The following is a 27,552-nucleotide window of genomic DNA, read 5'->3' as shown; positions in this document are numbered from 1 at the left end:
ATACTTGCTTGAGTATTTAATTCAATTTGAAGTATTGCTTTACAGTTTTCTTCCATTTCGTGGAGTGTGTATGGGGCAGGGGATAATTGTTTTGTAGAGAGAATGTTCATCAGCTGAAATGTGATTTGCGTTTTCTTTTTTCTTCCTCCAGTTCCTTTTCTATGGAGTTGGCTTGATTTTTATTTTCTTTTATTCCTTGGTAGTTTGTGAACTAGGTTCTTAGTTTAAGAATGCCTATTGTCAAAATAGTGAAGTACATCTTTTTAATGGATAATGGTGGTGGTGAAGAGGAGGCAGGAGTTTATGTGTCTTTCTCTTTGGTTTCTATAAGATCCCTAATTTTCTCTTCTTTTCCTTCACTGCCATATCTCCAAGGGACACCTCCCTTCTCTGTTTATCTTCTCCCCCAGAAGCCCTAATTGTGCCTGCCATTTCCGCTGCTATTCCCTTTCAATCTCTTGTATAGCTGATATTGTGAAATATCAAATTCTAGTACTTAGTATTTTGTCAGTGTGTGTTGGCCTTTCTTTTCTGTAGGAGATTTTGTCCATACTCCTCTATGTCCTTTGGTCCCCTTTTCTCTTTTGTCATAGAGTCTTAAGCCTCCCCTCTCCTATGATGTACCCTCAGACTTGCATTGGCCAAGGGAGCTTTGTTGGATTTTGGCATTTATTTCTCTACTTACAGGTAATTTGAAGTTTGTGGTACTCCATCTGCTATTAATACTGGAGGTTACCTATGGTTTTATTTGTACTTCTTATGATATTGTGCTTTTTGGGGAGAAGAGAGATTGGGATCAGGCTACTGCCATTATCTTCCTGGCTCAGAAGTTCCACAGGAGCTTTTTAAAATCAAGATTCTTAAGTCTTGGTCCTGGAGACTGATTCCAATGGTATGAAGTGAATTTTTTAAAAGACTAGTTCCATTATGTGGATATAGAGCTAATTTTAGCAGCTGGTTGCCTTAGACCAGGGAGAGGCCAATATTTTTATAAAGGGTCAGATATTAGGTATTTTAGGCTTTGAAGACTGTCTTTGTTGTGTGTTCTTCATTTTTAAGCCTTTAAAATGTGAAGTAATAAAAATTATTAGTCTTTGGCTGTGCAAACTCAGGCTGTGGGTGATTTTGGCCAATCTCTACCTTAGACCACCTTCAAAAGTCCTTTCTTTTCAAAAGCTTGGCTTAAAAGTTATTGTAATGTTTACCTTTTTCTGAGAGCCTGAAATAGTGATTTTTTTTTTTTTTTTAATGCCTTAAGTAGCTTTGGATCTACTCTGGAGTATAAACCAAGAGGTGCAAACTAGAAAACATGGAAGTAACAATATGAAATGGGAAATGTAAATGTAGTTGTTACCAGTTAGATGCTTCAGCAATAGAGGAACTTTATATTATTCCTGTAAAACACCTAACTTTACGAACACTATGGATGCCTAGCATATTGACCACCACAATGAGTAGCAGCTAGTATGCATGTAAATGTGCGAATGAGAAGTTCTTGGAGAATAAGTTGCAAATGGCCCTCCAGAGTTGTTTGTTTAAATTTTAAAAATTTATGTCAAAACGATTTTGACTTTTGCATGGCTGAAATTGAGCCTTTCTGGCAGTGTATACAGGTTCAATTGCTTCTTAAGGTAAGTCTTGATTTTTGTTAGTAAGACACACGCAAAATAGCTTCCTATTTGCCATGGCCAGAGGGCATATCCTTAGTCTTGAAGCTATATCCCATTGTCTAAATATGTTGGAGAAAGTGTGTGAAATCTTACTCTGTGTGTGACCATCTTTACTACTTCTGATTTTCCCCAGCAGCAGTAGTAAACAGTCATAAAACTCAAGGAGCCAAAGAGATCGTTTCAGAAGAGTAAATAAGATGAATAACCGCATAGTGTTGAGAACAGATAAAGCTTAGTTTGCAGGCTCATTAGTCATTGAGCACCTCTGAATGTCACTCACTGACAGGTTCTCTCTACACCCACAAGAAGAAAACATGAAACGGAGGCCAAATGGCCACTTCAAAAAATATCATTTAATCCTTCTGTATTCCACGAGGGGATTGATTTCTATTATGGAATCACTATGGTTTGAAGTATGGGTTATTGGTTTTTTTTTTTTTTAGGGAAAAGAAAGGCAGTATGTTACGCATCTTTAGTTTTTTGGTCACCAGTCATTTTATCTTCATTATTCGTGGATGTGTAGTCAGTGTGTAAAAATCTTTTGTTAAGTAGGGGCTAGTTAGGTTAGTTTGTAGTGAGCTGAAACCCTTGGATTTTTTTTTTTAATGATTTCTCCATTCTGTATATATGTGTGTGTGTATATATGTATATATAATTCCTGCATGCCCCCAACCCCCTGAAATCTAAAGGTGGGATTTAGTATTTGTAAAATGTCATTTGTTCCTTTCTGTGTCCCATTCTGTGAACATCTAGTTATGGTATTTGAAACTTGTCTTTTATGCTTTCCTTTAGGTTTTTGATTAAAGAGTGAAAAGGATGAACATATAATTTAATTGGTATTCTACTACTGGTGGAATTCTGAATAGTCACACCCGATTTTATGATACTGTTAAGAAGAAATGAACATTGGTATGAAGTTTGGTATCAGGAGAAATAAGCAAATGAAAAGAGCTGAAGGAACCAGTTTTTGTATTTTTATGGAAGTAAGTAGTAGTATAATGTTACTTCCAGTACAGTTTTCCTTTGAAGGTAGTAGAGGAGGATGCAGAGAGGGTACATTTGTTCTGTGGCATTTTCAGTTGCAAAATGAGTAAATCATAAGTTTCATTATAAGCTTGGTCTTGTGTTCTTCCATTTAAAGTGTGGTGAATCAGATATTGCCATTAGTGAATTAAGAGGAGAATATTTGAAGGACAAATTAATCTCAGTTGGAGACTATTCCTTAAAATGTTCATTAGCGTGCTAGAAAGATTTGGGAGAAGGTATAATCACTACCTCCCACTTCTCAGCATACAATTGAAATTAAACTCCTGTGGATAAATCACTGAAAACAGCTGGGCTCTGCCTAGGAGTATCTCAAAAGCTGGACCCTAGATCCATGTAAAATACAAGGTGTTTAATATCCTACAGGGTCTGTATTCAGTATCATTTGGCAGTGACAAAAGAAGTTTCTGTCTGCTGATCCTTGTGTATCCCTGCACATATACAAAGTAGTTGTTAATCTTTAAAATTGCGAAATGCTTTTCAGAATAGCACTGTGATTGTTTTTGTTTCTTTGTTTGGTGATGGTGGTGGTGGTGGTTTTTATTTTTGAGAGAGAGTGACTTCTGAATTTTTTGGTCCATAATGCATACTAGTTTCTACAGAGTTTTCTTCTGAGGAAAGAATGTGATTTGCCACCGTGTAGAAAAGGCTCACTTTTTTTGTTTGTGTTCTATAATAATAACTAAAAAGTCTGCTTTATAAGTTTGGGAATTATTCTTTTAACAATGAGAATTTAGAAGGATAATTATCTTGTAAGACTGTGGAGCCAGAACGTTTTGTTTTATATGTGTGGCACAGCTATAAAATGGATAAGCTGTATCTATTTGCAATTCTTATACTCCGTTAAGTAAAAGTGTCTTCACTTAGGGAAGACTACATTCCCCAAACTTTGCATACTACTTTATTATCCTGTTAAAACAGATATTACCTACATAAACATCAATAGTAGAAATATTCTTCTCATTTAAAAATTGTAATATAGGTGGGTGTGGTAGCTTATGCCTGTAATCCCAGCTTTTTGGGAATCCCAGCTACCAGGAGGTGGAGATCAGCCTGGGCAACGTAGTGAGACCCTGTCTCTACCTAATATACATATTATATGTATATGTAGAGAGAGAGGGAGAAAATGTTTATTTTTCTAGACAATTACGACTTTAAGATGAGTGTTCTAAGGCATATGCAGTTGTATCTGATGCTGCACAAAGTCTGACAAAATACATCACCAGTAATTCTAGGAACCATCAATTGTGTAAACCTTGTCTGTAATTTCTTTTGCAATACCTTACATGATTCTGTACATCCAAGGTAAATTCAGAAACTATTTATTGTTGAGGGTAAATTGAACACCTTCGGTTTTAACCTTGTAATCTGTACTCCCCAGAGCCTCTTAGGAGCACCTACAATGGGAGAGAGGAGATTGGGAGGTTCTATAAGATTGGTAGGTTCTCCATCACTGCACTTCGTTCCCTAACCTCCACCTCACCCAAACTCCTAGCTTGGATTTTGTGTTTTACATATCAGACATAATTAACCCCCTCCCCCAATGAGGAAACATTTGATGACAAATTTCTGAAGTTGTTTAAAAAAGAAATTCTTCCAGTCTAAATCGATTTGTTAAATATTCTTTAAGTAATGTTATTTTCTGGGAATGTTTTATTATTTGTTTTTGAAATAATAATACTAAAAATAACTCCTGGCTTGTCAGGAAACTTTACAGTAAAAGTAGTATCTTTCCCCAGAAAGTTAACAGAACACCTATCACTGGAATTACAAATGTGTCTGGGGCAATCCAGAAAAGACTCCTCTCTTACCTGTTTTGTCAGTCATGTGAAATATTTTGGTGGTCCTGAACTTGAGTTGTGGTGGTCACTTTTTTTTGGAATGTAGTAAAAGCACTTCATTGCTTCAATTGTAAGTTATATGACAGCAATATATATGGAGAGGGTGCAGATTTTATATTTCTGTGTTTTTCTAGCAGTGCCATTTATTCATTTAACAAATATATAAGTGCCTAACTTGTGTTCGACCACATACTTAGGCTCATTGCTAATATAGCAATAAGACATATTCTCAAAATGCAAAATAATTTTTAAAGATTGAGGAACTACAGTAATTCTGCTTTCAGAATACAGGTCGTCATCCATCAGAATAGATTAATTAACTTGTCTTGAATATTTTGATTCTGAAAGACGTAAGTTGACATTTATATAACGTGATTCTGTCTATACTGTTAAATTTACACATTACGTGTCAAAAGTATAAGCTTATTGCTAGAACAAATTGAGGTTTTCTAGTTCATTTTTAATGAACAATTCTTGGATTCTAAGCTAGATGGAATCTTTTCCCTTTTTCAGTCTCTTTGTGTTTCCTTAGTGTAATGTGATGCCTTTCACATAATGGGCTTTATTAAATATTAATGATAATGAAAATTGTTGATCCCTAAAACACAGGACACTTCAGGATTAAAATTCCCAAGAATTTTGGTGACAGCTTGTTAATACATAATATCTCGAGTTTCTGGAGTACCTGTGAGAGCTTTTCAATTTTGGCTAATCTTAGCATGTGACAATTTTAAGTGTTCAAATATCTGATTCAAGCAAGTACACTTTATGTAAAGGCTAATGTTTTCAGTAATGGGAACAATATTTTACATTTACTTGGTAGTCTGTTTTTTGTTTTTAATTCTATGCATTGCTTTTCCAAATAGATGATTGTCTCAGAGAGGTGTGGTTCCGTGCCTCCATAACATACATGCAAAGGCAGAGTGCTGAGGAGCAAACCACACTGACTGGGTGTGAATCCCAGCTCTGCCCCTTAATAGTTGTGTGAACTTGGACAAATTTCTTAACCTGCCTCACTTCAGTTTCCTCTATTGTAAAATGGAAAGCTGATTAATACCAGTCTCATAGGAGCACAATAAACCAAAAACGCTATTGAAATGTTAGGTATTGTTACCATCATCATTAATCATTCACTTTATGTAAAACTGGCAGCATAGTGCTCTCTATATAGTAAGCATTCAAAATTGGGTGGTTTTTCATTTAGATTTGGCAGCAAGCCAGAGGTAGTACTTTGAAATGTGTTTGCTACCTTTGTACTTTGTAATGTGTTTTGTAATGTGTTAAAGAGGTAGTACTTTGAAATGTGTTTCTTTATCTTCCTTTTTTAAATTATTTTTTGCTTTTTATTTTTTGAGAGGGAGTCTCTTTCTGTCACCCGTGCTGGAGTGCAGTAGCGTGATCTCGGCTCACTGCAGCCTCTCCCTCCCAGATTCAAGCAATCCTTTTACCTCAGTCTCTTGTATAGCTGGGATTACAGGAACCTGCCACTATGCCCAGCTAATTTGGGTATTTTAATAGAGACGGGGTTTCACCATGTTGACCAGGCTGCTCTTGAACTCCTGGTGTCAGGTGATCTGCCTGCCTCAGCCTCCCAAAGTGCTGGGATTACAGGCGTGAGCCACCGCACCAGCCAGTTTCTCTATTTTATACATGAGAAAAATGAAACCAAGGGAGATAGAGCAATTTTCTTAGGATTAAGTGCTAGCACAGCAGAGTCAGAATTAGAATTTTGTCGTTTCGTTGTTGCTTCTTTCTACTCTAGAGATTTCAAAAAGGAAGAGATTGCTAATGATGATGCTGAGGTATCTCCTCTCTTGGGGTAAAGGAGACTTCCTGTCTCTAAAGGGACCTCTCAGGATAGGAATTGCATTTCTTAGTAGTTTACCATAGTAAAGAGTCTGAAACTTATAGACCCTGAAGCCTAGTATTTCTACAGTTACCTAATTTTTGTCTCAGGTTCATATTTACAGAGTTCATGAGCTTGATATAAAAATCAGAATGTCTATTAATTTACAGTTTTAAAAAAACTGCCTTGGGAAACAGACTCTCAGGTCTTGGCTAGCACATTCTCTTCCCTGTAGATTTACCACATGGGAAACCACGTTATAATTAGGAGGTTGCTTAGTGAGTATGTAGGCAGAACAAGCGGTATGTTTGGAATGTGTGATGGACTCAGGCTTTTCTTAACTTCTCAAAGACCGGTTAGTTACCTCATCCGGCAATTGGGGGTAATAATATTAAATACTACATTGCATAGGGCATTGGGAAGATTAGGTGAAAGGATCCATGTAGAGTATACTGTAAATTGCTAAACACAATGTCTGGCACAGGTGTCCTCCTCTTAACTCTGGTAAGTAGTCAACATTTTAATCCCTCAGTTAGGATACAAATACTACTGTAACCTCATTGTGAACCTAGAGAACTCTTCCTTCTAAATACTGCTTGAATGAGAAAGGCCAGATTTTCTTTTCCTCTTCTAATGATTATCCTTTGCCTGTGCTTTCATGTTTGACCAACCCATTTCTGACTGTTAAATGTTTTTTTTCTCCCATTGAGTTAAACTGACTCAGTCTACCTAATGTCAGATCTTGAGTCCTGGGCTCCATTTTGCTCTTTTTAGGTTGCCCATTTTGAATGTTCTGCTCAATCCATTTTATTAGGTTGAGCTCTGTGAAATTGCTGATATTCTACTGGTTTTCATCCACAAAAATGGCAGTGTCATATGGTTTAACCTGATATAATGTATAATGATTTTAAATTTTAATTCCTTTCAGATGATCCTAGCAGTTCCTATTCCAAGTCAGTTGATGAGGTCTGAGCCCCCCCACCCCTTTTTTTTTCAAATGTATAAGGCCTGAACTGTTATACTTCTTTCCCTGTGATCAGGTTCCAAGAAGGTTCTTCTGTTGTATGTGGGCATGTGTCTTTTGTGTAGTGTATCATTTTTCCTTTTCTCTTTACATTTAGCTCAGACCAGCATTAACCAGGCGAATGATTACTTGTACTTCCTTAACTGATAGTTTACGTTTTGCATTTATTATTAATTTTTTTGATTGTTAAGCCAAAGTTTGCTGCTCAGTATACATTCTGTTTATGATGTCCTAGGACATAAGCATTAATTTTAAAACCTTCACAGCTTTGGTAAGGATATTGTGGATTAGTACCAGGATTGGCAGATTTCTTCTGTTATAGTAGAATTTCAGTGTAATGCTGATAGATCAAAGTCAGAATGCCTGTTGGATACTCTGTTCAATACTTGCACGACGGGATCTTTCATACTCCAAACCTCAGCATCTGGCAGTATACCCAGGTAATAACCCTGCACATGTACTCACTGAATCTAAAATAAAAGTTGAAAACAACAAACCAAAACAACAACAATTACAAAAAGTAAGAATGCGTAACAATTGAAAAAAAAAAAAAACTTCGGTTTTATTTTGTGCACATAACATCCATTGCATTTAGGAAATAATCTGTATTTATTTTTTATTTATTGTTAAATGTATTTATTATTTTTATTATTATTTAGAAAAGAATCTGTTGGATTGCTCCTCTGACAGATTAGCTCCTTTTCCCCTCCTGTTTCTGATTCTTGTCCATTTACATTATGTCAGTTCTACATGATTATATCTATCTTTGGGTAGATACATTTCTGTGCTTTCCCCCGAATATTGTGTCACAAAGAGTTTTCCAATTTGGTATTTAGTTTCCTAGTCATTATTTTTAAATCTCTAAGAATCTTAAACAGTTAATCATCTGATTTTAATTGTGAGAAGAAAACTTTTTTCTCCCACTGGTGTGTCACTCTCCTTTTCTTCTTAAAGTCGACCATTCTGGTTTGGAGATCAGCAGTTATAAAATTGTAGATACGTAATACATCCCCCTTGCTTTTTAATTCTTAAATACTATTTGATGTCATATATAAGGACATCACATTCATATACTAAACTGATTATTTTTGTTTATTTAATAAATATATAGTGTGCCTTCTATATCACCAAGCTAACTTAAGCATTATGTAATGTAAGCAAAATAGGAGAGTTTATTAGAAACAAATTAAAAATATTACTATTGATTATTACCATAGTTATTATACTTAATAATATACACTATACAGTTCATGACTGTTTATTATTAAGTGTCAGGCCCTAGCTCTAAGACATTGGGATGATTCTAAGATACTTCATATGGTAATTCATTTAATCTCCTCAAAAATTATGAGATGGGGGTGATATCCATATTCTACAAACGAGGAAGCTGAAGCACTACGTAAATTGTTCAGGGTCACTCAGCTAGTATGAGAAAGTGCTGGGAGGAAATCTAAGAAGCTGTGGACCTGTCATCATCCTAGTTATGATTTAGTGTCAGGTCAGGCATCCTCTTGAGTGCTGAAAAAAATCTTTGCTTCTTTGGGATTGACAGTCTTTTTTGCTGGCACCTGAGATGGGCCTTGCTAAAGGACATCTGTTTGTCTTCAATATCATTGCCACGTTCTCCAGTTCAGTTAAGTTACCCTGTGTTGAGCAGTTTCTGTGGGCAAGGTACTGTTGTTGGAGTGGTCACTGGGAGATACAGAAATGAACAAGACCATCCTGCCGTCAGCTTACGGTTTAATCAGGAGGAAAGCTATGTACACAAGAAAATGCAGTACATACTGAGTGTGTTATAGAAGCTCAAAAAGATGGTAGAAGCATAGATACATATTTTAATTCCATGCCATGGAGTTAGAGTAGAAGGAGCATTTTAATTGTTCCTTGAAGAAGTTAATAGAAAGGCAAAGGGAATCGACTAGCTTTCATTAGGGAAAACTCTTTAGTATGACAGTAGGAGACTATTACTTGGAACTTGTCCAAAGAGAGAAAAAAGGAGATGGGAAATCTAAGAACTATATTGGAACAAATGGATGAGAGAAGGGATGCTGATTTGGGACATGACACCCATACTGAAGCTGTCAGTATCAGTACCTCCTCTGTTGATCTACTACATGTATGATCTGTTGAAAACCTCGTGAGAGGGGAAATGTTTATAGGCTAGATGCTGTGCAGCTTCCATCACCATCTTGAAAGTAATCCCTCCTTATTATCTCCCTGGTTCATTCATTTTACCTTTTGCAGTTGGTAAGAATGGAAACATCTTCTCAAAAGATGGTGCAAATCTCTCTTTAGGCTTATAAAATAATTTCAATTGCCTATATTAAAAAGTTACGAGAAAGAATTAGGAAGTCAGGAGCTTTTGAAAACTGTATGTTTTTTCTCCCTCAGTCCAAAAATAACCCAGAGTTTTGGTTACATTTCTTTTTTATGTGTGTGCTGGTTATCTTATTTTAGTTTTCTGTTAGGAGAGCTTGAGGATTTTAATAGCATTAATCTTTTGCAATGTAAATTTAATTCTGATAAACAATGAAGCAATCTGTTAGCCTCTGTAGGGGCTATAAAAGAACATGAGTTGTGGCTACTGCTCTGCCCTCAGGAAGCTTAAGTTGTATTTGAGAAGATGAAGTTTTAAGAAAACCTCTGGAGGTACAAATAGGTAATGTGTTTTTATCATGGTAGCAGCTTTTTTCTGTGTTGCCTTCTTGTTTTCCTGTGTTCAGCTATATTAAACTATCATTCACACTGCAGTTTTTAGCCCCTTCCCCAGCTGTGCACTACTCTGCCTCAATTTAGATGTATCCTAGACAGTGAAGCTCTTCTTGAAGTCACGTACCTGGCTAACACTTTGTGTTCATTGTATCTTTTGTGATGTTCTCTGCAGCACTTAATTGTTTGCTTGTTTTGGCTATTCAGGTTCTTTTTTTGGTTCCATATGAATTTTAGAATGATTTTTTCTAATTCTGTGAAAAATGGCCTTGGTAGTTTGATAGAAATAGCACTGAATCTGTAGTTTGCTTTCAGCAGTATGGCCATTTTAACGATACTGATTCTTCTAATCCATGAGCATGGAATGTTTTTCCATTTGTTTGTATCATCTATGATTTCTTTTAGCAGTGTACAACACTTAATTTTACTTTCTAGTATGCTTGTCTTTCTCCCTCATTTAGACTGTAAACTCCTTGAAGACAGAGCCTTGGACATAGAGTTTACTCAGATACCTTTGGGACTGGTAAGAACTTTGGAGAACAACAACAGGTGTTGGGGGACAGTGATAAGTTTAATATTGGTGATTGCATTTGAAGTACAGCAAGATACTCAAATAGAAATGTCTGTTAACAGAACATGGCCTGGCACTTGATTAAGGTGGTAGATGTAGGCCATAATATGGTATGAGTTGCCAAGAGGCCTGTGGATAGATCCCTGGGTAATACCCTCATTTAAGATGTGGTAAAGATTTTAAAAGGGGGTGAATGTGAGCAGAGGAGGATGGGTTAGAGACCTGTGAGAATAAGTAAATGATACAATGGACAGGAGGGAACAGTACTGTCAAGTGACACAGAATTAAGAGGAGGATGAGGACTGATAAAAACCCTGAGATCATTAATAGATGATGGCTAATAGAAGCATTAATAGAAGATGGCTCTTCATAGAGAGCCATCTTAGTAGTGTGTGGACAGAAGAATGGATTCAGTTTGTCAGGGTCAAGGTGAGAGTGGGCCATTAGGAAGAAGCATTGTGAATAGATATTTTTAAGAAGTGGGATAAAAGGAGGAGGAAAAAAAAGAATAGCCTGATGGGTTATCAAAATCCAGGAGAGACATGTTTTTTGGTTTTTTTGTTTGTTTGTTTTTTGTGGAGGGGAGGTGGGTAGAGAAAAATGGTCTTTTATGTTGTAGAATGTATCTGAATATTGGCTAGTCTGAGGAAACCAAGAGAAAGGGGATGGAAGTGGTGGTAGCTTGCAGTGGCAATCAAGGAAGCAAGGTCTTGGAGCAGACTTGAGGACCCTGGAAAGAGCTGGAGTAATTTAAGAAAGTCTTGGAATTGAAAGAGGAACATGACAGGAAGTTATAGAGATGTGTCCGTGGATCATATATGACTGAGAAAAAATTCTGATGGAACTAAGAACTCAGTTTTTAAACTTTTACCAACATTACTCAGCCAGATGGTATGTCTATTCAGGGGTAGCTAATGAACCAGATGGGTGGTAGGAGGATAAAGAGCAAGTGAGACATAAGAGCAAAACTGGAGTCATTGACCATTGAGAAGTAGGCATTTTTAGGGAGGCAAGTGTTGATCAGAAAGGATCTTGACTACCTTTGAGCTTGAAGGTCAGAATGTATACACAAGATTCAGTAGAAGTGAAGAGAAATAAAGTGAGATAAGTTGTTCACTGGAGAGGAAATTTTGAAAATAGAACAATTCCAAGGGATGATAAGTTTAACTTGTGGCCCTCCGCTTGAATAGCAGGTAGAGAATACAGATCAAAGTCTTAGAATGAAGGTCAGGAGTGTGTGAAATCAGAGAGTTTGAAGGATCATCAACATGTTGTGATGGAGTGGGCTACAGTTCAACACATCCCTGTTGCCCATATTCTTTGCACTTTGGTGAGTTAACCATAAATAAATTCTTGTCTGATATCCTCTTAAAATAGAATTTACCTTATTTTCCAACCAGATTATTTAAATGTTTTGCAAAAGTGAGTATTGATTTACTGAACTGTTCTTTAATAATCACAGCTGGAAATTGCAAAAGATCATCAACTATGAAACTATATAAATAAAAAGAGATAAAGAAATGGGAAAGTGCCTTCTTTCCTTAGTTCTTTATTCAGTTGGTGAAGAACTGGAATAAATCTTATTGAAATCTAGAGTTTTTAATTAAGAAAACAGAAAGCTCATGTTAAATTTACAGATAAGAGTTATGCCTCCCTCAATATTGCCAGCTTTATTTTTGTGAGCTCTTTCAGTGACATAATGAGCATCCTGTTTCCTTAAGCATGTAAGTGTAGGTTCTTGTGAATTGACAGGATAGAAGCTCTTAAGAACTGAGTAGGCCGACAGAGCAGCTGGTGTGACATTCAAGTGTTCATGTTGCCTTCTAGCTCCTGAACAGAAGGAAAAACACGGTTTTAATTTAGAAATCTCTTCTCTGACTATAGCTGAAAATTTCAACACCAGTGAGACTGGAAAATGATAGAACATTTGGTTCTCATATTTAACTGGAGATATAGTATGTTCTTATATTTGGTAAACTGCACAGGATTGTATAAAATTAACTTTATTTTTTGAGCTTTTCAAAAGCTTATTTTACTAGGAAACTTACTGTGAAGATGAAAGGTTTCTAAAATGCCTAAATAGAACAATAGAATAGGAGAAAACAAAGTAGTTTATTTTGTGGGAGAGCAAAAGAAAGTAGGTACCTAAAGTTCTCTGTTAAACTTTTAAAAATTTAATATTTTTTAGGTGTTTAAAGTAATTTAACATATGTTCAGAATGTATCAATATGAGTCTCCACATTTTTTGAATAAAAGAAATTATTTGCAGTGTTTATGTATATTTGTGTATTATAAGGCTTAAATGGAAAAATATCAGTATACTTGGTACTAAAAATCAAAACACAAAAAAAACAAGTAATATTTTTAGGAAGTAGTCTGCTTTCAGTTATCCATGCGCATCAAGAATAGCATAATAGGCCTGGTGTGGTGGCTCACGCCTGTACTCCCAGCACTTTGGGAGGCCGAGGCGGGCGGATCACGAAGTCAGGAGATCGAGACTATCCTGACCAACATGGTGAAACCCCATCTCTACTAAAAATACAAAAATTAGCTGGATATGGTGGTGCATGCCTGTAATCCCAGCTGAGGCACGAGAATCGCTTGAACCAAGGAGGCGGAGGTTGCAGTGAGCCGAGTGCACTGCACTCCAGCCTGGCGACAGAGCGAGACTCTGTCTCAAAAAAAAAAAAAAAAAGAATAGCATAATAAAGAACCATGAGTAATTTGCTTATATTTGTTTGAGGAAACTTTTGGATCAAGGTGACAATCCAGCAGTTTGTTCCCTAGTCAAGGTTGAGGCTACACTTTCTGTCAGTAGTGGCTCTCCAGACCAGTAGGATTAGCATCACTGTTATCTGAGAAGTTGTTAGACGGTCTCATGAAGTGTTTGATCAACTGAGTGAGGCTCAGTAATCTGTGTTTTCACAGGTGATTGAGGTGATTCTGATGCATGCTGAAGTTTAAGAACCACTAATCGCTAGTGTGTTAACTTTTAAGTTTGTTCTGGTTTTGGTAAATTCAGAGGGATTGTTTTTGGTTTTGTAAGTATAACCTTGCAAAATTAGACCAACCTCCAGAGAGACAGGTATCATAAATGTTTGGGATAAGATGATACCAACTGACTTGACCATAGACCAAAAATTTCTGTAGTCAAGATACCTGTGTTTGAGATCATTCACATTAAAATTTTATCATATACTGTGCTTAAGTACTTCGTTGGCATGAATGAATAATCTGTACTGAAAATGACAGCAATCAAAAGCCAAAATAGTTATCTAACAGCCCCAGGGAGGGAGGCGAGTCACCTATTCTGCTTTGGGCTGGCATATTTCTTTATAGACTAAAGGCTGTGGGAAACAGGAGCTGTGCTTGGGCCTTTAGGATAAGAAAACCTGGGTGGTTTTTTTTTTTTTTTTTTTACACTTTCACTGAGCCAGACTGTTACAGTGTGGTTTCATCATTTTAATTGAATTGTGGAATTCAGAAATATGAGAGAAACAAAATAAATAGGCCCTGTAAATGCACACACAAATAAATTTTTATTATTATCAATAAACGAATCTCGTTTCCTCTGACTAAAAACAGATGAAAGCAATTATAAAGGCTGCTGTGCCATCCAACCCCTCCCTACAGACTGCTTTGACTTCGAAAAAAGGAACAAACAATGGAAAGTGAAAACAAGCAGCTAGAGATGACAGTGTAGTGGGAATAAGAGTCAGACATCAGAGAAATGAAGGCAGAAGAACATTTCAATAGTCAGGGAGTGGTTAACAGTAGCAAAGGTTGCTGGTAGGTTAGATTAGGGCTAAATGTGTCCATTAGATTTAAGAACACAAGGGGTCAGTGGTCACCTGGAAGAGTAGTTTCAACGCAGCATAAAAGAGGAAGCTAGACTGTAATAGGTTGATTTATGAGTGGGAGATAGTGTAGAAACAGCAAATTTTGGAGCAGTTGATAGTTAGATGTGGAGTTAAGTGTTTTTTTAACCAAATGGTATTTACTAGGTAAGATTGTTTTCATTATTATTTAGACCTACTTGCCAACTTTATTACCATGTTGATTTGGCAGATTTTTATTTAGCATGGGTAACCCTAACAAATTATTTTTCAAATAAATGTATTGTTTCTTTCAGGCTGTATGAAATATTATAATTCAGTATTATTTCTTTGCATACCCTCAAGAATCTAAGACCCTGGTTAAAAAACATTGCCATGTAGCAGGCGTGTAATTCATTTTAAAATCTGAAATATCCTTTAACTTACTCTGTTGTCTAAAAGGATTTAAAGGAAAGCTATAATATATCTAAAAGGATTTAAAAGAAAGCTATAATATATCTGGCATACCAAGATGGTTTGAAAACTCCTTGAATGCTGTGACTTTCTCTTAACTCATCTAACACCTAACATATTCTTTTAAACAAAGTGTTACGAAGTTTTGTTTAGCTCTGCTGTTTAAATTGTGGTTGCTTCCATTGTAAAATCTGTTTTTCAAATTTATTTTAGCTTATGGTTCAAGAGTACCTACTATGTTCCAGACAGTGCTGGGGTTAAAAAGGAATGGCACAGATTCTCCCATGAGTTACAGTTCCTTGGGAAAGACAGAGAGGTAAACAAATCATTGCAGCTGTGTGATAAAGGCTATAATAGAAGAACAAATTAATGCCTTCCTTATTCTAATCTAGTTGTTTCCCACCCTGAGAGATTTGCTAAAGTGTTTATGCCAAGTTTATAACTGACAGCAGCTGTAACTTGCCTTTAAAGTACTGTACTTAGTCTCTGCCTCTGGAAGAGTCTACTAGATAAGTAAGTTACTTAGAGGAGTAGGACTAATTTTAGTCAACACAGACACAGTGATGGTATTTAGGAATCCTTTATCTAAAATAAATCAGGCATTTTAGATAATGCTTATTTTCTGCTTTATCACCTCTATAAAACTAAAATCCTGTTTGGTGAATTTACTCTTGTTTATATGTTATTCTTTACTCATCTAATATAAATTACTTTTCTAAACAAGCAGTATAGGTTTAATCTTTTATGTGAGCGTGTATGTTTTCTTTAAGCCCCTTAAAAAGTGAAAAATGTGACTTAAGAGTAAATTTAAATTTGAGTCATTCCTTGATTTCTTTAAAGCATTTTAATGAAATAATTTGAATGTACCAAAACTTTGTAGAATAAACTCTTTACCATTCTTATAGTGTCTGTTTGATATGTATAATAATAGACCATCTGCTCTTTTCACCATGAGAGTGAGATATTACATGCAAGCACTTATATTTAAGTTTACAGTAAATTATCATGGTTGAAAGACTTCAAATTTTTAGGGTGTGAATCGGGTAAAAGGTTATTGTCTTTCTGCAGAAAGTGACTATATAAGAGGGTTGAAAGATCATAGTCTTTTTGGAAGACTGAGTAATAATAAAACTCCAGTCTCGTGTTAAAAAAAAAAAAAAAAAAGATCATAGGCTCTCTTGATAAGATATGGAGCTCAAAGATGGAAAAAGCATGGTTTTTTGCCTTTAAATAACTTTTCGGTGTAATGGGCCATAAATTTAGGCTCAGTTATGTAGTATACTATCCAAACCTTCTATAGGACATTTGCAGTGCTAAGTTTCAGATTGTCCACACTGATTGAGAATCACTGCTGATATCTAGGAGGACTGGGTGGGGTAGGGCTGGATTTTTAAACTCATGAGGTAGCTGTCACTGTCAATAAAATGCCAATAGCAACCACAGTGAGAAACAGCTGTGTAGGCTAGCTTTCGCTCTTGGTGTAACTATGTCTGTGTGCAAAGGAAGTGGAATTGATTTTATGTTAAAGAAGAAAACACACACAAAGAAAAAAACACACAATGAAAATGGAGATCTCTTGAGTTCTTTTTTGAAAGCCCGTAGTCAAAAATTATTTTTTAGTTCTTTGTCAGTCAAATGGTGCATCTAATGGTCAGGGTGTTAGTACCAGTTTTAAAGTACAGTGCCAGTTATTTCCCTGATAGTAGTAGCCTCCTTAAAACTTGCATATTGTTTATCCTGCGATTTAAATTTCAGCTATTTACTCTCATTTTTAATGATTTTGTGAGTGTTTAATGCTTGCTTTATTTTATAAGTATCTTTATCCATTTTGGAAGTAGACAATTATGAGTGTTTGGTTTTAATGGCCATAAAATGAACTATTGGATTTGATCTCCAACATCACTTTTGCTGTTAAATTCTAGAATTCTTTGCTTTGTAACCATAATTTAACAGAAAAGTCTTTTTAAAATAGTGTTTTATTTTGATTTTGATTCAGTAACTTTTATAAAAAGTAATACTTGCTTAATCACTCCAAAAAATCAGTAATTACTCTGATTAATGTATCATGTTAGTGTATTTGGGTCCGGGGAATAAACTCTAATTGTGTACAGTTATATCAAAGTTGATATTAATTTATGAGGTGGTACACATTGACTTCTAAACACCAAAGAACTAAAAATTTGAAACTTAAAACTTTGTATTCTCATTAAATGAATGAAAATAAAGTGTCTTTATCTTTAGAAGATTTTTTTAAAAACCCTAAATCAATAATTTGTGTTCATATAGAACGAGTCATGGATTAAGACCCTTTGTAAATACTAGTTTTGGATTTAAAAATTTTACTGAGACATGTAGCAAAACTAATAAATCAAAATTTGACTTAACATTTAAATTATTTCAGTATATCAAATCATATACTGATTCTCTTTTCCTCTAGTTTTAAAAATCTTATTAAACCTTCCATATCTGAAATGGTTTGAGGTCTTCCTCATCTGGGGTGAGAGAAGGCTATTCTCTGCAGAATGTATCTGCAAATATTCTTAAAAAACAGTAAAAATAGCTAAAATGTATTTGTCATTTACTGTGTGTCAAGGTAAGTTCAAAGTGTTTTACATGTATTTACACATTTAATAAGATGTGTACTGTTTTTGTATCTTTATTTTACAGATGAACCTGTTACATAATAGGTGTGTATGTCCAAGGCAAAGTAAAATAGGTCTGTTACCTCCCTTTGTTAGATATTAGGTTCCTGTCCCTACTGCCTGAGAACACACATGCTTTGGGAGTGAGGGAAGGCACTTACATCAGTCATGCTAATTAACACCAAATTAATGCATTTTTTAGCTTTGAGTAAACTGAACTTTTGTCTTTGCATATATGCTATTGCATTTCTTATATGCCATATTTGTACAGTTATGTTTTGAGAATTAAATGTAAGAGGCCATACTTTTATACCAATTAAATTTAACCTCTCATTCCCGTTTGTCCAGATCCCAATTCTGTCATGTAATGTATTGCCGATTTTTACCTAGCTTTGAGTTGCTTATAGATTGGATAAATACAACTTCTAGGTCTTCAAATTTCTAACAAAAATTTCGAATCATTCAGGTATTAGGAACCCAACAATGCATTAAGAAAACACCTCTTTCTAGATTGGTCCTTTTCTATCTAATATATTTAGTTGTATTAGCATATATTTCTGTCTTGCCTGCAAAAATCTCATGCTGACGTACAATATTAATAATCATTTTTAGCACTCCATATCTTACCTGTTAATTTACTTTGCTATTTTCTTATATTTATTTAGTTTTTCTAATAATTGATTTGATTTTTTATTGTTGAGTCTGGATAACTTTTCTTTTCTTTTTTTTTTTTTTGAGTCTCGCTTTGTCCCCAGGCTGCAGTGCAGTGGCGCGATCTCAGCTCACTGCAAGCTCTGCCTCCTGGGTTCACACCATTCTCCTGCCTCAGCCTCCCGAGTAGATGGGACTACAGGCGCCCGCCACCAGACCCGACTGATTTTTTGTATTTTTTAGTAGAGACAGGGTTTCACCGTGTTAGCCAGGATGGTCTTGATCTCCTGACCTTGTGATCCGCCCGCCTCGGCCTCCCAAAGTGCTGGGATTACAGGCATGAGCCACTGTGCCTGACCAAGTCTGGATAACTTTCACACAACTTTTCCTTGACCTGTAAAGTAACCTTAGGAAAGAAGGAATTGAAATTGTATTATTAACCAACCTCTTTATGAGCTCTACTAACTACTAGGATATAATCATCCTTTTGTCTTTTTCTAAGGCCCTGCCCATTCACAGTAAAGATTATATGTCAGTAAAAATCCACCTTATTGTTCTTTTTGAATATTGTAACCACTTTTGCCCAACTCCAGTCTTCAGCTATGTGTGTGTGTGTGTGTGTGTGTGTGTGTGTGTGTGTGTTTTGTAATACCTCAAAGACTATCAACAGTGGTTTGTTCAGAGACAACATTTATTCTGGGATAAATTTTGTAAGCCAGGAGGCCTACATGTGCTTTCTTTAAAATCTTCCTCTTCTTGGGCCTCAGCTTGCACTTAACATTTTTTTCTTAGACTTTTCAAATAGAAGATAAAATTCTATTGGGGAACAAAGAGAAGGAAAATAGATATTCTGCTTTCTGTTGTATATCAGTCCCAAATAGCCTGTGTCTCAACTTGATTGTCATGTTGTAGCTAACAAGTGAAAAGCAAAACTTTTTTATTGTCCTTAGTATTTTTGTCAACCAGCCAGTTAGATGAATGGAAGAGTAGGTAAAGAAGAAAATAGTAAAAGGAGCTATAGAAGATCTAGAAATAGACAACAACCTGCTGTATAATTTGTAGGTGATTGGTAATTCAAATAGCTCCACTTTGGGAAAGTGGCTCATTTGCATTTGGTGCTTTTGTCTGGGCTTCCTTTTCTTTAAACAGTGGGGGAATTGAGCATGATTAATAGTCATGTGTTTATCAAAGCTCTGTGGCTTGCAAAGTAATAGAAAACTCAACCCCTGAAGGGCATTCATTGACAGATTACGGAAAAGATCAGTGATAGGACAAACTTCAGTCACTGATTGACCCAGGGGCTCAATCGATGTCCAGGATTGACAGGCACATGCTAGCTCTCTCTCTCTCTCTCTTTCTCTCTCTCTCTTTTTCTCTCTCTCTCTCCCGCCTCCACATGCTCTCCATTGGATCCATTTTCAGAGGCTTTCCCCTTGTGGTACCAGATGACCACAGTAGCTCTTCATGTGTCTCTCAGATTTAAGTTCAATTAGTATAAACAAGCATTTGCCCCAGAGTCACAGCAGAAGTCTTGTTACCACCCATTGGCTCTTGTTGGGTTACATGCACATTCCAGAACTGATGATCAGAATGGCTGCTGGGGATGTCTGGGAATGGGGATAGAACTCTGCTCAGATTCTGTTGAGCGTTGGGGAAGCACAGATTCCTAAATGAAAAGTGAGGCTGTTGCTGAAAGACAGGGAAAGGGATGCTGAGACGGCAAATAGCAAATACAACAGTGCTCCTTCAGTTCTGATTTATCGTATAAATTGGTACATTTGGTATTATTTCACGATTTTGTGACCTACAAAAATGTCCATTTTGACCTATTAAATGTGAAGACCTAACGTGGAGGCTGTATAGTGGATAATAGGTTCCAGTCTTAGCTGTATTATGTATCCTTATTGTTGAGGAATTTAAAGGCATTCAATGAATAACATTCTTTTCTCCTGTTTGAGTTCTGTGAAAAGACAGATTGGCACATAGGAATAAAAAAAAACAGTTTTATTACTGATAAAAGCTGAAATGGATGACTTGGTTTTTGTGTGGCAACAAGGCTCTAGTATTGAACCCAGAACTAAGCAATTATTTACCTCTACTCCAGTAGGCTTTTAAACCTTGGGGTCTGCCCCTAAAAATTCAAACCAGGATACATGAGTCCTACAGTTATCTGACTCCCCAAAGAAGGCAGAGGTGAAGAAGCTACATATGTCTAGTTTCTCTAGGAAAATCTATCAGGCAGGTCATTTCACGTCCATGGTGATTGATGGGATAGCAGGCCAGGAGTTGTTGAGGAAAATTCCTCTTTGTGGAAACCAGAGGACAGATGAACAAACATGCCCTCAACACACAGACTTATCTTAATTATTTTATTTGTTAAATAATAATCTATTTTAAGGTTAGTGTGATGTTCAGGCCAACAAATTCTGGATATAGAAACTTAAGGAGATTATCAAATAACCACCCTCTCCAGTTTTTCAAGTTGGATTATTATAATAATTGATGTGTACGTAGGAGGGAACCCACTTTGCCTAGGAGATGAGTAAAATTGGTAATAATTAGACAAGCATAAGGATTTATGAAGTGGGAGGAAGGAGGCAATGCAAGAAAATGTCTTGCAGAATCTGTAACTATCACATCTTTGCAAGTTTAACCTAAGGCAAGCAAACTTTTCTCACCCAGCCATCCTCAACTCACTCATATGAATTCTAAGTTTTTAGCCCAGTCTCCAGTTCAGTCGTTCTCACAAGTGTGCTCCTGAGACTGATAGCATCAGCATCACCCCAAAAATTATTAGAAATGCAGATTATTGAGCCCCACCTTAATCTACCTGAATCTAAAGATGCTTGAGGTGTGGGGCCCAGCAGTCTAACCGATTCTCTGGGTGATTCTGATATATGCTGAAGTATGAGGACCATACACCATGATTTACAGACATCTTCATAGCAATTTTCATAACTGAAGATTTATTGCATTTGCCATTCTAATCTTTTCTAGTTCTAATCATCAAACATTTTAAAAATGTTTTGGAGTGCAGGTAGATTGCTTGAGGTGGGAAGACGTTGAATCTGTAAAATGGAGCCAGACAGTCATGAGTAGTGGGAGTGCATTTTCATTTTGTAGGTTTAGATTTAGTGGCATGATGCCTATTTCAAAAACTAAATGTTGCAGCAAAATGCTTAGGGCATTGTATGTGTGAGACATTAGAATGAGGAAGAACCAAGGGGTTAATGGTTATAATTTGCATAGAGGAACTTGAAGATCAAGAAGAAAAGGGGTTATATACAGAAGAGACTTTTCAAAGGTAGAATTAACTTAGTAACTGACTGAAGCTGGAAAGGATGGAATCAAAGATGGTTTAAGATTCCTAGCCGAGGTGATAAGATTAATGGTGGTGGCAGAGCTGTTTAATGAGTGAATGAGATGAGTCCATTGTTGGGCATGTTAACTTTGAGGTGATTGTATGGAGAACAGAGCTTATCTTTAGGCAGATTAGTATAATAGGAGGACTTGAAAGTATGATGAAGAAATTAATGCATGTATTCATTCCTCAAACTTTTACTGAATGTCTACCATGTGTCTGGTACAGTTCTAGGTTCTCAAGATATAGTAATGGGCAAACTCTGCCCTCAGAACTAATACTGTAGATGGAGGGAAAAAAATAACATACAAACAAATGAACAAGATAAATTCAGGTAATAAGAAGACTGGGCAAGGACAACAAAAGAGTAGAGAATTTCTTTAGATAGGGGGTCAAAGGAAGACCTGAGGTGGTAACATGTGACAAATCATATAGAGTATAGTTTTTGACAGCCAAAAGATGGCAGAGTCACAGAGTGGCCAATGAGAATTACAGGAAATAATATTAAAGGATCTGTTATGCTTTTTGTCCTTTCAGGGGCTATTCCATATGAAAGGCTTGGAGAGAGAGATCCAAGTATAATGTTAAAAGGAACTTGGGCTTGGGGACAGTCCACCTCAGACATTTCAGCCATTAGCTGGGCAGAAAACTCACTTTCTTGAAGTCTGCTCTTATCGGTAGAAGAAGGAGGAGTAACACCTCATGGGATTAAATTGTAATGATTAAGTGAGAGAATGAATTTAAAACAACTAGCATAGTGCTTGGAACAATAACAGTAATACTGAGTGGATCATAAAATTCAGTCATGTGAAGTGCAGTTTTATTTAATAATGTAATCTAATGTCTTTTGATATACAATTTTATTTAAAAGTTGTACTTTGATCTTTTATCATGCAAAACACTTTAAAAGCACAAGACTGGAGTTCAAAAATATTTATATTATTAAATAATGTACTTTAGCTACCTGATGACATTTAGAAAATATGCTTACGTGCATAATACTCTTAAGATAGATTTTATTAACTTTTAAATATTTTCTTCTTACAGATGTGTATATCTCATGATTGATATGAAGAAACTAGTCATGGGCCAAAGGTCAAGATACTTCTCTGGGAAATGTTGCTGCTGATGCTGCTTTACAAAGTCATACAATGAGTGTTTGGTTTAAGAAAGATTTTCATATTTAAAAGATTTTCATCTTGGAAATACATCAAGTGAAAATTAAATTCTTTTGGGAAACATTTTCCTTCTGATATATTATACTTGTAATGGGCGACATGGCAAACAACTCAGTTGCTTACAGTGGTGTGAAAAACTCTTTGAAGGAAGCTAATCATGATGGAGACTTTGGAATTACGCTCGCAGAGCTGCGGGCTCTCATGGAGCTCAGGTCCACAGATGCATTACGAAAAATACAGGAAAGCTATGGAGACGTCTATGGAATTTGCACCAAATTGAAAACGTCTCCCAATGAAGGTGAGTTTTATTATGCTTGTTTTTGGTTCTTTGCAAAGAGTTCTATATATTTGGCTTATAAATAAGCATGCTTATATTATCTTGGCGATTGTATGATTATGACATAATTATAGTGACATTAAAAATGAGTTATCAGATTAATACAGTTAAAGTATTTTTATATTAACACATAAATGTTGCAAATTAATTTATATGTTTTAGATGGGCAGGATGAAATATTTTGTTCCATTATACATACTACTGCTGCCTGTTTATGATAAAAAGATTGTCTTCCCTTTGAGCTATAGAGGATGAAGCCAGGCTTGGATGCCTCCCAGGGATTTGGTGGAAATAAACTCTCGGATCACTATCCTTCATTTTGCTGGGTGGCTTAAAATAGTTGTCACTCTCAGTAGTTGATTGAGTTGGTTTAGCATACGAGGCTTAACCTAACCTTTAATAATTAGCTCAGGAGTTCCTAAAGCAAATGAAATAGATGAGATGGAAGTTAGTTTTTCACCTAACAGACATTTCCTTTAATGAAACTAGTTTTTAGTCTTTGAATTATGTTGAATATCCCTGTGTTCACAGAAGCCTTTGGTTTCATAAATTTGTATTTGTGGCAGGTTTTCTTTTTGAGAATCAAAAAGGAAAATTCATTATAACTTTCTGGCATTATGGTCTTTGAAATGATTTCAGAAGATTGCCTTTTATAAATTAATCAGATTAAACATAAAATAAAAGTTAGGACGTTTCAGGAAAGCATTTCCAAATTGTAAAGGCAGGGTTGGGAAGGGACACATACGAGGATGAATGGGGATTACAATTTACTTTATTAAGGATGAGAAATTATTAATGTAAAATTTTAAAGTATATTAGTATATATTCCAAAGCCAATTCTAGAGAAATTAAGCAAAAGTATTTTTCTTAATATTTTTCCTGAAACATTTGTGCCATGCTGTTGCTTAGATAATATATAATGTAATAGCAAAAAGTCTTTTCCAAAATTAAATAACTTTAAATTATATTTAAAAATTCTTTAAAACCTTTGTAACCTATGTAATTCATTGTGAATTGTTAATTATTTTAATGATAGGTAGTTACTTTGATTTCTCTGAAGTAGCATGATCTTGAGGAAGCCAGAGGCAGTATTCACACATGTCCCAACAGGGCTTCTCTAGACTATTTGGAATATGTTCTTTTCCTGCAAGACCTATTAACTCTTCAAGGTTTTCTGGATCTTTTCAAATTGGAACCACTAGAAACACCAGCTTCTTAGTTACACCTTAGATATGCTACACCATTTTAATGTAGTTGGGTTTGATTACTACAAGATTGATCCCAACTATTAATACATTAAAATGGTATTGCATATCTAAGGTATAACTAAGAGGATCAGGAACAGTTCTCATGGACTTGAATAGACAGTAATTTGACAAAATTTGAAGCTTGTTCATTATGCAAACCGACTTTGAGATGTTATATAGCATCTTAGAGATTTGTACATTAGTATGCTATTCTCAGCTGGTAGATCTATTAATTCAGCTTAACCATTAAAAAATCTTATTGTTTTATCATCGTCAAGTTGATAGGGGACACTAACATTAAGGAGCCCTCAATATAACAACATAGTTTCTTCATAAAAACAATATTGAACTTTAGTTTCAAATCTTCACTCAACTGTACTTCCCCTAACCAGGTCCTTGCATTTCTCTATTAATCAAAGTTCTTGTCTTCTGATAACTGAATACCCCACCGTTTGAGAATGAGAATGGCTTCTCATTTTTATAGACATGATTTCTCATTAGTTTGCACTACAGTTTCTTTCACAGTATTATTTGGAGCAGTGCCTTTTAAATTGGTTTAATTAGTGAAGTTAACTGAAAATTTTGCCTCTAGTACAGTGGTTTTTAAAATTTGAGAAGGGGATAGTTATGTACCCTTTTGACAGTATGTTGGAAGCTATGGATAATCTCTAGAAATATCCACTTAGCACTCAAAATTCTATGTGAATTGTTGCTGCTTTGGGCTATTAGATAAATTCATACATTATCCCCTCTTTAATTAGTAGAAAGTTTTTGCTCATGTTCTTCCTATTGTGAATTTAATATTTGCTAAAATTTGTATAAACTGTTGTCCTCACTGTTTATATATACACAATTTGTTTTTTTGAAATATTTTAAAAAGAATGTGAAGCAAGCCATTTTAAGCATTATACTTATATTTACAGTGAAAATACAAATGAAAACAGCAGTGCAGTGGCTCGCACCTGTAATCCCAACACTTTGAAAGGCCAAGGCAGGAGGTTTTCTTGAACCTAGGAGTTCAGGACCAGCCTAGGCAATATAGCAAAACCCCATCTCTGCAAATAAAAAGATTAACCACTGTGGTGGCACATGCGTCTCTGCTATTCAGGAGGCTGAGGCAGGAGGATCATATGAGCCCAGGAGTTTGAGGCTGCAGTGAGCTATGATTGCACCACTGCACCCCAGCCTTAACAGAGGGAGACCCTGTCTCAAAAATAAAAAAAAACACAGCAGCAGCCTTTACAAGAATGTTATTTCCAAAGGAATATTCGTAGTTTTAGTTTAACTTAGTGGAAATAATTCACTCAGAAGCATTTTGTCACTGATCAAGCATACAAATGGTAATAAATGAAACATGACCAGGAGTAACCAATTAGGAGTTTGTATGTCCAAGGAAATGAACTAGACAGCAAGTACTCTTTTGTTAGAATACCCTGTTTATAGTCAGGGAAAGTGAGAATTAAAATGATTCTTCAAAGTACATGAATTTCAATTAGGTAAAACTGAAGTTGTCTTACTGTCCCTTTAGTTCATTCATTTATTGATTCATTCATTGACATATACTTTCTTCAGACTTAAAGTCTTAAGAAAGTATATGTCAATGAATGAATCAATAAATATACTTCCCCTAAAAAAGGTGGTGGGGCCTGGCAGTTACTGGAAGACAGTTGTAGGTGTATAATTAAATCATCACAATTTTAGAGACTTTATGTAAGAATATGTGCATCTTAGAATTGCTGAAATTTTGTAGTATTTATTAGTATCTGCCATGCAGTAGGCATTTTTCTAGGCCCTGGATATACATCCATGAATAAAACAAATATCTCTGCCTAATTTTCGCATGTTCACATGGGGAGACAGTTCACAAGACAACTAGATGAAATGTGTAGTGTGCTGGCAATACATGTTTAAAAAAAATGAGTGGAGAAGGGAAATCAGAAATATTGGGGGTGTCAATACTGGATTTCTGTCAAGTATGGAGGAGCAACCCAAGACATTTCTTAAGCAAAACCACAAAAATGATAGGCTGTCCTTATGATGGATAACACTTTTTGTGCCATATTGGCTATTAGCACTTGAAAATATTAAAATAAGTTAATATTTTAACAAGTTTATCCTATTTTACAACCAAAGAACCCTCAGGACAAAAAAGTTAAGCAGTTTACCTAGAGTCTCACTCTGGCTCCAGTCTTATTCTGGCTTCAGAGACCATGCTTTACACTGCATTGTATGTTACCTGTTACAAAAGTTCAGTTCACATAGCTTGTAAAAGAGTTGCAGTATGAAGAAAGAGGTAGCTGTGTTCCCTCTTCTCAATAGTAATTTTTGATAGGGAAAAAAATTTTTGGAATTACATGGTGAAAAAAATTTTGGTTTAAGGTTCTGCTTATCAATTTGTTCTTTATTTAAAAAACATATCCTGGCCAGGTATGGTGGCTCACACCTGTAATCCTAGCATTTTGGGAGGCTGAGGTGGGAGGATCATTTGGACCCAGTAATTTGAGACCAGCCTGGGCCACATTAAAAAAAAAAAAATGAGCCAGGAGTGGTGGCACATGCCTGTGGTCCCAGCTACTCAGGAGGCTGAGGTGGGAGGATCGCTTGAGTGTGGGAGGATCGCCTCAGTCAGGGCTGCAGTGATCCCTGTGTGATCCCACAAGAGTGAGACCCTGTCTCAAGAACAAAAAGAGTGCCCTATTCAAGAAATTGTATTTATGTGATTCCTGTTTGTCTTGCCCGTTTATCACTTGTTTTCTAACAATATGTTTTGAAGAATATCATGCATACTGGTCAATAGGAAGTGTTTTGACCAGATGTAGTTTTCATATTAAAAACTTCCCAGTGGTTCTGATTAACCATCCTAGCTCTTAAAGAAATTGGAACTGTAAATTTCAAGGTGAACTGGAATTGAGGCTTATAACTTCATATTTTTGGCTCTGTTAGAGAAAGCATCTGTCTTACAGTCCTCAGAATCCAAGAATAATGCACTTTTATACCAAAATAACCTGCTTATAACATCCTAACTGCATAAAATTACCTTCACAGTTTTTTTTTTCTTCTGTATCTTTGTTGTTTTCCTGCATTGACTTTCTTATTCATATTCTGAATCACATTCCTTGATCGTTATATTTTTACACTAGCT

General features: G+C 35.8%; 1 protein-coding gene across 6 annotated transcripts in view; it reads left to right on the top strand.

Moving 5' to 3' along the window:
• Positions 1-2,631: 2,631 nt before the first annotated feature.
• Positions 2,632-27,552, top strand: part of ATP2B1 (ATPase plasma membrane Ca2+ transporting 1) — an 87,811-nt gene continuing 62,890 nt past the window's right edge. For 3 of the 6 annotated variants that reach the window (XM_063646547.1, XM_054444727.2, XM_063646548.1), the window contains exons 1-2: positions 2,635-2,653; positions 22,696-23,124. In XM_063646547.1, the coding sequence (XP_063502617.1) occupies positions 22,917-23,124 (208 nt within the window). In that variant the 5' untranslated portion in view covers positions 2,635-2,653; positions 22,696-22,916. Of the gene's footprint in view, positions 2,654-22,695; positions 23,125-27,552 lie in introns of all 6 variants that reach the window. The other 3 variants (XM_063646549.1, XM_063646545.1, XM_063646546.1) reach the window with 2 other exon arrangements.

The sequence above is a fragment of the Pongo pygmaeus genome, chromosome 10 (genome assembly GCF_028885625.2).
Source record: "Pongo pygmaeus isolate AG05252 chromosome 10, NHGRI_mPonPyg2-v2.0_pri, whole genome shotgun sequence".
Classification (NCBI taxonomy): Eukaryota; Metazoa; Chordata; class Mammalia; order Primates; family Hominidae; genus Pongo; species Pongo pygmaeus.
Note: the sequence above shows the minus strand (reverse complement) of the source record. Positions and strands in the feature narration are given on the sequence as shown.